The 13963-nt window shown below is 36.6% G+C and overlaps 1 protein-coding gene across 1 annotated transcript in view; it reads left to right on the top strand.

Moving 5' to 3' along the window:
* The window catches only part of LOC145693403 (ATP-binding cassette sub-family C member 4-like), a 242808-nt gene that overhangs the window by 188022 nt on the left and 40823 nt on the right, over nucleotides 1–13963 (top strand). The window contains exon 20 of the mRNA XM_081769370.1: nucleotides 1315–1485. Within this exon, the coding sequence (XP_081625496.1) occupies nucleotides 1315–1485 (171 nt within the window). The remainder of the gene's footprint in view (nucleotides 1–1314; nucleotides 1486–13963) is intronic.

Here is a 13963-nt window from a genome sequence, read left to right on the forward strand (position 1 = left end):
GAAGAATGTAGCCAATAATTTACCGCATATTTCATGTTTCTTCTGTGTACAATGTTGTAATAAAGATTCAAAAATTCAGTTTTTCACTTCTGTTCTAAGAAATTTTGTGGAATTTCCCTTTCTCCCTTTCGGGAATGTGAAAATTCTCTCAATTTCCATACAATAAAAACAACTAATTAAATATCTTTTTAACGAGGTATAATTTATATGTCTGTTGTGTTTACAACCTGTATTATAGTCAGTTAAAGTAAATGCTATGGTTTTCACGAAAACTTTTGGCGTTGCAAATAGGCTACCCAATATGGCGGCCATAGTGATCAAACCAGATGCGGGATTTTCTTTTTCTTTTTCTTTTCTTTTCTTTTTTTTTTTTTTTTTTTTTTACTTTCTCTGACGAGGACACCGGTTCAAGTGTGACACGAAATTGTGGATGAGTTTATGCGCAAACGAAGTGTTTTTGTGTACAATCAAACCCATTAGAGGGAAAAACCCTCGATCTCAATCGTTCCAGAGATATAGAGTAATAAGGGAAAAGCTGGTGCTCCGATATTTTGCGAATTTTTGAATATGTAGCGGTAGTTCAAGTAAAAGAGACTTTTAAAAATCAAGAATTCCTTCATCCACGAAACTTTAGTAATATGTCGTCTTAGACAGGAGGGTTACAAAACCGAAGAGTCCATACAAATTCTAGGGAAAGAATGTTTTGGAGGGAGAATGCGAAAATAAAGGAGTTGCATTGTTGCCTAAAATAGGCGTTTAAGATGTTTATATACAGGTTTCTTGGTACGCTGAATCAAATAAAAACATCATCAGGTCAAATAGGATGAAAAATTATAGCAAGTAATATCATACAATTTTGTTCTTCGTATCAATGGCGTTTGTTATTTCTCATAGCCCCTTCTTTTTCTGACCTCGGGTAAAAGCTACGCCACTCACCTCAACATTCAACAACACTTTTAGTCGCTCTGGTGCATCTTTCTTAATATTTAAATGCAATTTTCAAACATATTCACTCGCAACATAGCCGAAAATCCACAAAATATCACATCACTAGCTTTCCCCATACCCCTCTATATCTCCGGAACGGTTCAGATCGAGGGTTTTTACCTCTCATGGGTTTAATTGTACACAAAAACACTTCGTTTGCGCATAAGCTCATCCACAATTTCGTGTCATACTTGAATCGGTTTACTCATTAGTTGCTGAATAGAGTATCATAATCGCTTCAGAAAAGGTTTCAACATTTTTTTTTTTAATGGGGTTTCGCCCTCTTTTGGTCTAATTGCACTGAATTAATAACCAATTTCTTAACAGGTGTTCCAGTTGGCAATGTAGGTTTAGGAATTTCGTCAGTTCTTTTAACAGCCATATTGTGCCAATGGACTTTCAGAATGTTCTCGGAAGCAGAAATTCTCTTGGCGTCTGTAGGAAAAATTCAAGACTACATAGAACAAGAATCTGAAGCGGAACTAGAGACTGATGCAGGTATTTATTTAGTTCAATTAATACGAATATGTATTCTTTGTATGGTTGTTAGTGTGCAGTACTGCTATTACGTATGTTGTGGTAATATTTAATTTAATTTTCATTTTGTATTAATTTCTTCTTCTTCTTCTTCTTCTTCTTCTTCTTATTATTATTATTATTATTATTATTATTATTATTATTATTATTATTATTACATTTACTTCCAGAGAAAAGATAATGAAAAATACATATTTTCTACTTAGGTTATTTGTAAGTAACCAGCACAGAATATATACTATTGGACATTAAAATGCAACACCGAGAGGAAATCTTCACATTAACTCTACATCATTACAATTTAAAAAAATGTGTAGTTTTCACGCTTTAGATACAGGCCACCTAAAGGTAAGGAGAAATGTTGAGGGCCGGAAAATAGAAAGCGCCACGATTCATTTTGCCAAAATGGTGTCAATTCCTGGATCCAATATTGAAACTTGACCGGACTGTTGACTGTTGGATCCGCAAGACGTAAAACGGTATCATTGTTCAGTCGGTGTCTGTGTTTTGTCTCAATCAGGGTTGCCATATTATCCGATTTTAGAGGGTACGACCCAATTTTCAGGTCCTATATTCGTTCCCCATCCAATCATCTCAATCACGAAAAAACACCCGCTTTTTTAAATTGGAGAAAAATCTAAGAGTGTTATTCAACGTAAGCCGCTACATCTCTGTGTTAATCTCAATCGCGATTGAGTTAAATTTGGACTCGCACTCAGGCTCAGGCTGTGAGCTATTTGCTCAGTGTGCATGCCCAGAGACGTTTGCTAATACGAGATTTCCTCTAATGCACAGTGGTTTTTCTTGTATAGTTCGTATGTTTTTAATGTAATGTACTGGAGGTTCTATACGAATAAATAGTCATTTGTGGATGTTGTGACAAACATACTTGAATTATTCATGACATCATGTAAATTATTTTCTGTTTCTTAGAGAGAAAGCTGTATGAACAATATCTGCCATATATCGCTTTTATTTTTTTTAAACTTGCCTTATAAATATCCTTACAATTACAGATATTTTACTGTAATACTTCCTTTACAATTCGAGATTCACATTTTTTGAACTTAATAAAACATTAAAGGCAAAAACTAAATTTGCTTTACTTTAGTTTCGTTAGAAATGTATATTGGAAGTGTCCCTTAATAAAGAAATCACTAAGAGAAAAAAAAAGTGGTCCGAAATATCCCAGGTCATATTGTCATATTCGTAATACTCAAGTTCACATCATTGCGGTTTAGAATCATACGCTTTTATAATTTTAAAATATAGCAACCCTAGTCTCAATTATTCAGACCGTAGAGAAAGTTTTTTCATGTAAATACATAGTTGAAAAAGTCACTAACAATTTCAAAGCTTTTCTCCTCAGATCGGGATATTCTTCACACTAATATAACCAAACTTGATTTAGGGACTTATTTCTGAATCAAGTTGAGAGTTACATTAGTAGAAAGTTAAGCTGAAGTTCCCTTTTCCTGAAGGGCGAGTCCATGACAGTCTACATCTTATATCGTAATCTGTCTTCCATTACCAGGATCTCAACACACAATGTTTTCAGGGCTTGGCATATAACTTGGGAGTCCAATTTTAGCAAATCATCCATTGATCCCTGTCCGTCCCCTGTGAATTCACGCGCCCACTTCCGAACAATATTACCTGAATGTGTGTTGTCCCCACATAATTTTTTTGGTTGCCATGGTTGTCACAGACTTTTCACCTCGTGCAGATATAAACTTGTTGCACGTAATGAAACTCATGACAACATGAAACTCGTTCTTCCCTAGTAAAGTCCATGATGTTACACCAGTATCTAAAAGGCTTCTCTTCAACGACACACCAGAAAAAAATATTACGATTAGAAATTTGCAATTTGGCACAATTTTGCCTTAAAATCTAAATCCTCTCAATGTCACTAAATGTTCTGACGCGTTTTGGAACTACGCTACTTTTAGTACACACCTCGCACATTTATTATAATTCTGAAGAATCAAACATAAATCATTAAGAAGAATAAATTAAATATGTAAGTTAAGTATGCAAGTTTAGCTTCTCATTCTTCACCAAGGAAGATCTCTAGTAGCACCGACTGTTGATCTCGAAGAAATTGCTTGATTTCTTCTTGCACTCGAAAACAAAAAAAGAGAAACTTTCCTCTAGACAACCATTTCACTTCAGCATGAAACAGTAAGCGCCGATGTTGTTAGTCTGTAGACAGACGAAGCTACTCTAAGAGTCTGGAGTTGAGGTAGATCATCCACTGAATGTATTTTCCTTCAATCAAATCCGTGTGTATCTATGCCATTATTGAATACTTCTAAACTGGTGAAACGGCGAGGCAAGAAGACACTAGAGAAGTTATCCGAAATCTCACTATCATCATATCTGAGTTACGGTTTAGTTGACTCATCAAGTTAAATAACAAAGAATTGCGATTTTTCAGTCGTTCTAAAATCTGTTCTTCAATACCCGCACTCATTGAGCAGTCGCAGTCTTTCTCTGTATAGAGTTGACTAACAAGAAATTTGGTTCAGTTTCTGAGCGACTTGAGGTTACAAACTTTTCACTCACTACACGTACAACCCAAACCTTTATCAACTTCTTACCAACTCTGAATGACGTTCTTGCTTTAGTTGTTCGAAGGAACAACTAACACAATAAGATGATTTCAGAAGACATTTTTTGTTGTAAATTTTTCATGTAACGTCTTTCATGTAGTATTTCATCTTTCAAAGTAATCAGTAGTTTATTTTTGAGGTGACTATGCTTCGTATACACCGTAGAAGTTTAGAGATTTCATAACATTATTGGAGAGGATCTCGGAATACATAATACATAATGGCCGTTGTTATTTTTATTTGCCAAATGCCACAATGAACCCAAATTTTAAATAATCCCTGCAATAGTTTCTACGAAATTTCGTTTGAGTTTGTTGTATTTTCATGTATCATTTTTCATTCCTTAGACATTTTTGGGTTGGATTTTAGCGTCCCTTTCAGCAACAAGTTTGTATGAGACGAGGACCTATAGATTAAGGTGGAATCCGAACCAGCTAATGTGTTCAAATCAAGGTTTTCCCACTGGAAATCTAACCGGAACACTGTCCATCAAAGGCTTGCGCAGTAGCACTAAGCCAGTAGGAAGGGCTTATCGTTTTCCAGGTGTTTTTGATGTAGATATATTGACACTCCTATCAATAGGTTTTTGTAAACCAACACCGAAGAAATGGAAATGACCGGTAACTATGACGTAGACGTGCGTGAGTTTGCAGTTCAAGTGGCATCATGGCATATAGACATGAGTGTGAAGAAATGATCGAATTTACAAGAGCAGGATCACATATTTGGGTATTGAGAGAGTCATAGAAGTCAGCAGTGCCCTTTTACGTGTATTGTTAATAAATATGATCAGTGTTATAGTGCAGTTTAAATGGGATGGGAAGATCAATATCGATCAGAACTGATACCAATACCACGCAGTACCTCTGCTCAAAGAATAAACTATCCAAATCTGCCAATGATGTAACAACCAAGTCGCAAGATCAATACGAACCGTACACCGCTATTTGCATAGTATAGTACTGCGCCACTTCTGCTTAAAAATAACATAAGACATGGAAAAAATGAAATCTTTGAGTTTTACGTCCCACGGTTATGCCGGTTAGGCTAAAGGAGACGGTGATAATGAGAGATGAGTGAAATGGTGGAATGAAGAAAGTGGGAGGAAACGGGAGAACCCCGAGAAAACCCACGAGCACGGTGTTTGTCCACCACAGAGTTCACTTGGCGGGGGCTGGGTTCGAACCCGGGACCCCAAGCACCAGAGGTGAACGATCTACCACTGAGCCACCGCCCCCCCCCCACATAAGACATGGAAACACAATTGGGCCACCACTATGTACAATAAGCCACAACATTTCTAGAACTATGTTACGTTCTTCAATAAAAGCCAATCTTCCCAATTTTCGGACAGCGGCCGACAATGGACGAGAAAACCACCGACAATCCACGTTAACCACAATTTCGCCATCCTACGCTGAAATACGGCAATGTAAACATTATGTTGTAGGGTGATATTGCAATATAGATTGCTACCCATCTTTGAAACAGGCAAACTCTCCCGGCACGCTACACAATTTATAAATGAAGGAGCATCGTATCATAAGGAAAAGTGACTCGTTAATAGGACTGGAAAAATAATTTCGTGGACCGATGCTCCTTTTACTATTTGATTGCAGCTCTTTTTAAATAAGAAGTGACATGAGCAGTATTGATATGTGATAATTGCGGATTCCCCATTCCCTTCTCGCTGTTTCTCTATCTAACATTATTACAAATGAATTACCAGCATTATCGATAATGTCAAAAGTGATATTCCAGTAAAATTTAGAATATTTAGGTACACGCTAGAAATATAAATATCAACTTAATTAATTATATTTTAATTTGTTCCACTAGAATTGCTAAATGTTATGGCCTTGTTCATCATGATATGACCATAGTCTAATTTGTATTTTTTCGTGTCTGAGCCTGTCTTCAGTATAATATGGTCGAAATTTTGTTATTTGGTATTTCTTGAAATCTTCCTTCTTAAGTTTTACAAATGTATGAAAAGAATTATCCACAGTATTCTTGTTACGTGATTAACTTTTAGTTGTTTAAGCAAGACTTCCATTCCTGAGGACTTCTTTGCTTCAGTACAGATTCATGACACAAACGATATGAAGTTTGAAACTGCTGATAATTGTGTTTTAAACACATTTTCTATAGTTCACGAAAACACAGTACGTACTTCATTCACTAAAAATAATTTACAGCGCACCCTATAGGACTGTTAATTTTGATGATATTGGTTTCAAATATAAATCATTTGAAAGTGAATTAAATTCATTAGACTTTATATAAGTAGAAGGTACACATTTCAGACTACTACACTACAAATACCTTTAAAAATTTGCTAAAAGTAAAAGTTTGGGAAACGCAAATTATCATTTCTTAAATTAAAAGTTTAAACAAAAAGACAAGACTCACCATTAACTCTCTCTCTGGATTACCATTAGGCTTCGTGGTATACTACTTCTTGCAAAAAAATTGATGCCTGAGCATGGGTATAACCAGGATACAAGTCAGGGGGAGAGGTGCAAAAATAGCTCTTGAAAGTGTTCTTCAATTTGATCTTCACCTTATATGAAAATAATTTTTATTCTGTCTGTACTAAACCTCTTTTTCTATTTCCTTTATTCTTTCCTGAACCAGACTTGGATGTACATTCTCAATACGCACAGCCCATTAAAACGATTCTCTGTCATTGTTGAACGCAGCTAGGTTTTTACTGTGCATAAGATACTAAATCAGTACTCAATGGTACTCCTACTACATTATTGAGACAGAGAAATAAGAACAGTGGCTTGTTTGTGGGGAAAATGTCCTAGCTTCTTTCACCTCTACCTTCATTTTCAACTCTTTCATATTGTCCTTTTCTGTGTTTTTCCAAAATGTTCCAGATTATAAAGTCATAGAAACGCTGTGATTGTTGGCTGAATATAACAGCAAGATGTAACAATAGTAAAGAAAATGCGGGTAAATTGTTATTGAAAAATTTTCCTCCAATGATGATATGAACAAGTCCAGATAAGGATTACTAGTGGTCTTTTCCAAAACTCCTTACTGGATTATACTGGATAATTGGAACGATGTTCTGTTGTAATAGTTGTCGACAATTGAAATTCAAGTTTAATGTTTTGAGCTACAGTATTGATAGAAGACAGAATATCCTAGCTTGTAGCATTTACTTCATGACTGTCGCATTTTTTTCCATATGTTGTACACACTCTAACATTTATTTATATATAAAGGTAACCAAGAAAGTTCTGTCGCTTTTTAACCCACCACATTCGAACATTGATATGTCATCTAAGATGTACCTGGAAGATTGAAAATAGTCCCCATTAGCATCGACGACCTTCTGCCAACATTCTGGAACGGATTCCATCGCGGTAGGACTTGGTGGGCCGTGAAGCGAAGAAAGTATCAAGTGCATTCTACACCTCTACTAAGGATTTAAACTGTCGTGAGGCTTAGTGTTGTCCTGTAACAGGAGGAATCCTTTCCGATTCAGAAGTGCTGGCTCCAGAGGCTTGAGTTTTTCTTGATCACAGCTCAACTGCTGACAGTACACAGTTACATTGATGCTCTGACCACCTGGTAGCAGTTCCCGATTGACAATGCCGCGAGAGGCCCACCAAACACACAGGAGTATCTTCTGATGCAGTGTTAGTTTCAGCTGTTTTGGAACCTGTTCATGGGATGCTAACCAATGTTGACGGCGCCGTGGAGTTCCGTACAGGGCCCACCACTCATCACATGTCAACATCCTGTCCAGAAATGGCTCCTTCCTCAGACGAGACAGCAAAGAAACAACAGTTGTCTGCTCGTGTTGCCTTCTGGCCCGAAGTCAAATCATGTGGGTCCCATCGATCCAACTTGCAGTGTCTTCCAAGTTGATTGTGGTGCAGACCGAATGATTTTTCTCAATGTTGAATTGTAGTCCCAGTTCCTCACATGTCTGGCCACTGTTCACCTCAATTACTGCCTGAAGATTTTCATTTTGTACACGTGTTGGTCTTCCAAAATGTGGTGCGTGTTCGAGTGTTTCGTCACCGTCCTTATACTTGTTAAACCACCGCTGAACTGGCTGCGTAGTCATGACACCCTCATCAAATGCCTGGCATATCTTCCGCTCCGCTGCAGCGACGTTTGACCCCAGTTTGAACTCGTAAAACACACACGCCCTTATGACGCTCTGTGGAGGTTCCATGTTCACTCTGTCGTTACACAAGTTCACGGTGTAACTGAACTGGCACACCAGATAGTGCGTTGGTCACACCAACAAATGACCTTCGCCTTATCTCAATTCGCATTCAACTCACGGTATGAGGGCAAATTGAACACACACCTCCATAAAAAGCGACAGAACACTCTTGGTTACTTTTATAATATATCGGCTATGTTCAACGTAAGATATCACTTCAAAGATCTAAAGTTTTCATAGAACAATTGCTATTTGCGTAATAATAAGTGGTTAAAATTTTATCACTGAGATTTGACTAGTTTTTGAGTCCTTTCTTCTTTTTCTTTCTTTTTCTTTTTAGTGTGTGTGTGTGTGTGTGGGACAAAATTCGCTTTATTAGCAGCTGAAGTACAACTATACTGATGGTTTATTTTTACAACTAAACTATTTTTGTTAGATATTAAAACATATAATTCAATTTCATTGTACATGTATATTTTGTGGGGACAAGCTAATCGTTAATAATGTTTTAAAGGAATTATTTACTAAATAGTAATCACTGTTTTGTCTTGTGTACTTTACGAGCTTATGTAATTCTAAAAGACCATTTTGTTAATAGGAGATACTGTTGAACTTACTTTTCAAGCGAAATACAAATAAATACAAAAGAGAAACTTTCTTTAAAGTTTGCGCTGCCAAATGGTTCCGAGTCGACTGCCTTTGTATTGAAGCTAAAACATCTGTTAACTTCAGTTCTCCATCTATTTTATTTATGTACCATCAGAGAAGTGCAGTCAACAGCATGACATTACAGACAAGATTTAATTTTGTAAGCAAATTTCAAAGACAAGACCATTTCCTATATTAGTACCTCTAACTCAAACAAAAATTAAATTCTATGTACACTCACATTCTAAAGAGCTTACTGATAACACCACTACGGCAATTCCAGAAGAAAGTGTGTTGTCATACCAAAATATGAAATACAGTTACTTGCATTTACAAGAACTAGTAGATCTGGAGAACTGAAGAAACAAGTGAGGAAAACAACAACCTTTTTATTGACTTTTTTCATCTCCATGTCCCCAAAACTTGTTTCCAGATCTCTAAAGATGTGGGTGTGAATTAGTAAGGTCTTAAGGTAATTATTACCTTTTTTGTTTACAAAGGTCGAAGCTAAAAACTACAGAGATCAACTAGGATGTTTCAAGAATATAAAAAGAGAAGGATTAAGTGTTGTTTGCCTTTGCTTCAAGTGTGAATTGTGGCTAACTTACGAGATACCTAGGTTATCAATCGTTAAGTGTACCTTGTTTTATACAATAGCGCATGATTACGACATCGTTTCAATAGATTTTAACATTTTTACTTCTGAACAAAACTTTAGAACTCAATTGAAGAGAATATTGTAAATTGAGAGGTGTATCTTCTTTTTTGTATTTGTTTTCCTTTTTTGGTTTTGTCTTCGTTTTTTGTGTTCTTGAGTTTTAGCCAAAAGGCCTTGTGCTGTATGAAGCTTAGCGAATAAATAAATTAAGCCAATGACCGATCACGTGGTAAAGATGTAACAATACTAATATTAGGCAATTTTCTTCTTTTACCAACAGAAGGCGATAAACAGGACAACCCAAATGTACAGTATATACACCCTGTTTCACTGATGTTATATACACCCTGTTTCAAAAAGAAGATACGTATTTCGAATGCATATATTTATTAAACTTTAAGACATACGAACATGAAATTTTACAGACATATTTACGAACCTCTCAAGATCAAATTACAGTTCAAAGTTCAAATTACAGATGTTCAATATGTCCTCCATCAGCGACACGAACAATATCACATCGATACTCAAATTCCTCCATAGTCGGGCAAGCATGTCCTGCGTCACTGATGTTATGGCAGTACGGATCCGGTTCTTCAACTCTTCCAGGGTCTGTGGGAGTGGTGGTACATAAACGTGACCTTTAACGAAACCCCACAGGAAGAAGTCACAGGGTGACAAATCCGGTAACCGTAAAGGCCAGCTGAGACATGCTTAGTCGCCAGCTCCTTGACGTTCGGTAGAGTTTCATTCAGATATTCACGCACTTGGCGACTGCGGTGAGCGGGTGTACCGTCTTGTTGAAAAATGAAGTTGTCTTCGTGCAGCCTCGGAAACAACCAGTTTTGTAACATAGCGAGATACTGCTGACTGTTAACCATGTTTCCATTAAAGAAGAATGGGCCGTAAACAGATGATCGGGATATCGCACGAAACACATTGACTTCGGGCGAATCTCGTACATGTTCAATGACTGCATGTCGGTTCTGCAGGCCCCAAATTCGAACATTTTGTTTGTTTACCTGACCACTAACACGGAAAGTCGCTTCATCACTGAACACGATGCGTTGTTCAAAAGTGTTATCATTGTCAATAGCATCCAGAATCTCGTTACAAAATGCTACACGTTTTCGTTTGTCATCAGGACGCAGAGCTTGTAACAGCTGTAACTTGTACGGCTTCATAACCAACCGACGTCTCAAAACACGCCAATTTGTTGTAGTCGGCACTTGTAACTCCTGACTGGCACGACGAGTTGATTTTGAAGGACTACGTTGAAAAGCAATTTGAATTCGTGCAACATTTTCTTCAGGAAGACGAGGGCAGCCAGGACTCTTTCCTTTACATACACATCTTGTATCTACAAACTGTCGATACCATCTGCGAATGTTCCACCCATTCGGAGGATGAATTTGGTACCTCAACCTGAAACGTCTTTGCACTGTAATCACGGAATTGCACTTCGCAAACTCGAGAACACAAAATGATTTCTGCTGCGGACGGTTACCAAGCAAAACAGAAGGCAACTGACATATAGCGGCTATTAATATAAACTAGACTATGTATTCGTTTTCCAATAGCCGAGCCGAGGCGCAGCGCTCGATAGTTTGGACAAAATAATTCTTTGTAGTACGTATATTCTTTTTGAAACATTCTGGTCCTAGAGAACGGTAACTAAATTTTATTGTTTGACAATTTTCAAATTTAAAGGGTGGTTCTATGTATCCTCTCGCAAATTTTAAAGCGAGTTTAAATGTACCCATGACTTATGAAAAGGATTGGACACCCATATTCATCCATATAACCATATAGCGTGATAAAACCTCATCAAGGAGGATAAAATAGGCCAAAAACACCTGAAATTTAAATTTTTGGCAATTTTTGCCTATAAAAGGGAACAAGATGGACCATCCAAACTTACAGAAGTATATACTCTGGTCCTATACTACTGTACGATGTCAAATTTTTAAATTTGACAATGTCCAAATTTAAGGGTGGTCTTATGTCCTGCTCTCAAAATTTAAGAGGGATGAGTCATACCCATGTCAATGGAATCCTGTACTTAACTATATTACAATATAAAGCGATAATCCCCTCATCTAGGAGTTAAAATAGGTTAAAAACCTTCAAATTTTGAGATTTGTCAATTTTTTAATCGTGAATACTAACGAGATGTAGGAACATATCATGGTCCCATACTACTATACAAAAATTTTGGTATTGGCGACTTCTAAAATTTAAGAAGTGGTCCTATGTATCCCTCTCGAAATTTGAGGAGATCGGTCAATGTACATATTGCTAGGTCATTCATCCTGGGCCATGTATCATTATCCCTGAGCTAGGAACACAGGAGTACAAAAATTTCCTCAAGTGTCCCACATACGTACTTCTATTCAGTACTATGCTCTCTAATGGTAGCACTGTCTGACTAAAGAATATTTGTAGATTTTCTCCTTTGTTGAATTTAAAATAAGTGATGGTTATTCATCTGGATATCAACGAATGGATTGTTTGCAAAATTTCCACTGTTCTGTTCTAGAAATATTTGATTTTTTCTTTGTTGGATTTAATTGCCTCTGTAGCTAAACATTCAAAGAATTACAAACACAAAAGAGATAACATAAACATTTCAAAAAAAAAAAAAACTGTCACTCACAGTTTAGAACAATGGCAATGATATTTATAAATAAGTAATTACCGTGAAATAAGCCTACATGTTACAGTAATATACTGAATTGCTGCCCTGTGCAGTTCGTATTGTAGAAACGTATTTTCTTTTAGGCTCATTAACAGTGACTAGATAATGTATTCTTAACTTGGCTTCCTTAAATAATTTTTCTGACTCTGTAGATATTATCGAAACAATACCATACTTAGGAAGATTTCAATGCATACTAAACCAAATACTCTATTCATACTTACAAGTAACACTTTCCAAGTATAACACTCCGATTTTTGGTCAAATTTGGCAGGTAGATACTACACATAAACGAATACGTGTTTATTTTCTGCGGAAAAACGGTTTTAGGGGACAAAAGCCCCCATCAATAATTATGAAAGTTGACGCCCGAAAGGCAAAAACAAGTGGACCAACATGAACGAAATTGTGCACAAATATTGTAGATGTAAAGTGATGGAATACGTGTTTCGTATTTTCGTGGAAAAAACGGTTAGATGGGGCACGGACCGCTCTAAACTTTTGATCATGAAATATCAAAAGTGCTAATGTGTCAGATATGTGTAAAGGACATTGTGAATTGCAACGAAACTTTGTGTAGGGACAATACGCAAAAAATAAATGAACATGGGTTTTCTATTTTTTTTTTTTTACAGAAAAACAGTTTTAGGGGGCAAAAACCCCATCCAAAATTTTTTAATTTGACGCCCGAAAGGCAAGAATTATTGAACCGAAGTGAACGAAATTGTGCACAGATATTGTAGACATAAAATGAAGGAATATGGCTTTCATATTTTCCTGAAAAAAAAAAAAAAAAAAAACGGTTGGTTGGGGCACGGACTCCTTCAAACCTTTGATTACGAAATGTCAGAAGTGCTCAGGAGTAAGCGCAAACATATAGCGCATTTTATAGTATTTCAGGAGGCGCCTTTAACCCGTACAATGTTTTTTCTGCATAAACAAAAACACGTGTCGATTTATTTTCTGTTTACTGTTGATGTGCCAAATTTGAAGCAAATCGGATAGGAACACTTAAGAAACACAAAAGGCCTCGTTTTACATATACAATATCTACACACAATTTATTTGCTTCGGTCCATTCCTTCCTGCGCCATTACAGTAATATTTACTTTTCTTCGGTAGGGGCCTAGGCTCCAACACTGTTTTTCCGCACAAATTAAAACGTTTCGTTTATTTTTTGCAAATTGTCCCTATACGAAGTTTCGTTGCAATTGTCCATATTCTTTAAGGAGCTTATTTGCACTTTTGATATTTCATAATCAACAGTTTAGAAGGTCCGTGCCCCACCCAACCGGTTTTTTCCAGGAAAATTCAAAACACGTATTACCTCATTTTAGTCTACAATATCTGTGCACAAATTTCATTCACTTCGGTGCACTTCTTGTTGCCTTTCTGGCGCCAAATTTTAAAATTTTGGGTAGGGTCTGTACCCCCTAAAACCGTTTTCCCACAGAAAATAAAAAAACGTATTCGTTTATTTTTTGCGTATTGTCACTAAACAAAGTTTCGTTTCAATTCTTCATGTCCTTTAGGCACTTCTGATACTGTTATTATCACTTTTGATATTTCATGATCAAAGTTGTGGAGGAGTGTGTACCCCACGTTTTTTTCTTTTTTCAGGAAAATAC

Source organism: Thermobia domestica, chromosome 8 (genome assembly GCF_964235325.1).
Source record: "Thermobia domestica chromosome 8, izTheDome1.hap1.1, whole genome shotgun sequence".
NCBI lineage: Eukaryota > Metazoa > Arthropoda > Insecta > Zygentoma > Lepismatidae > Thermobia > Thermobia domestica.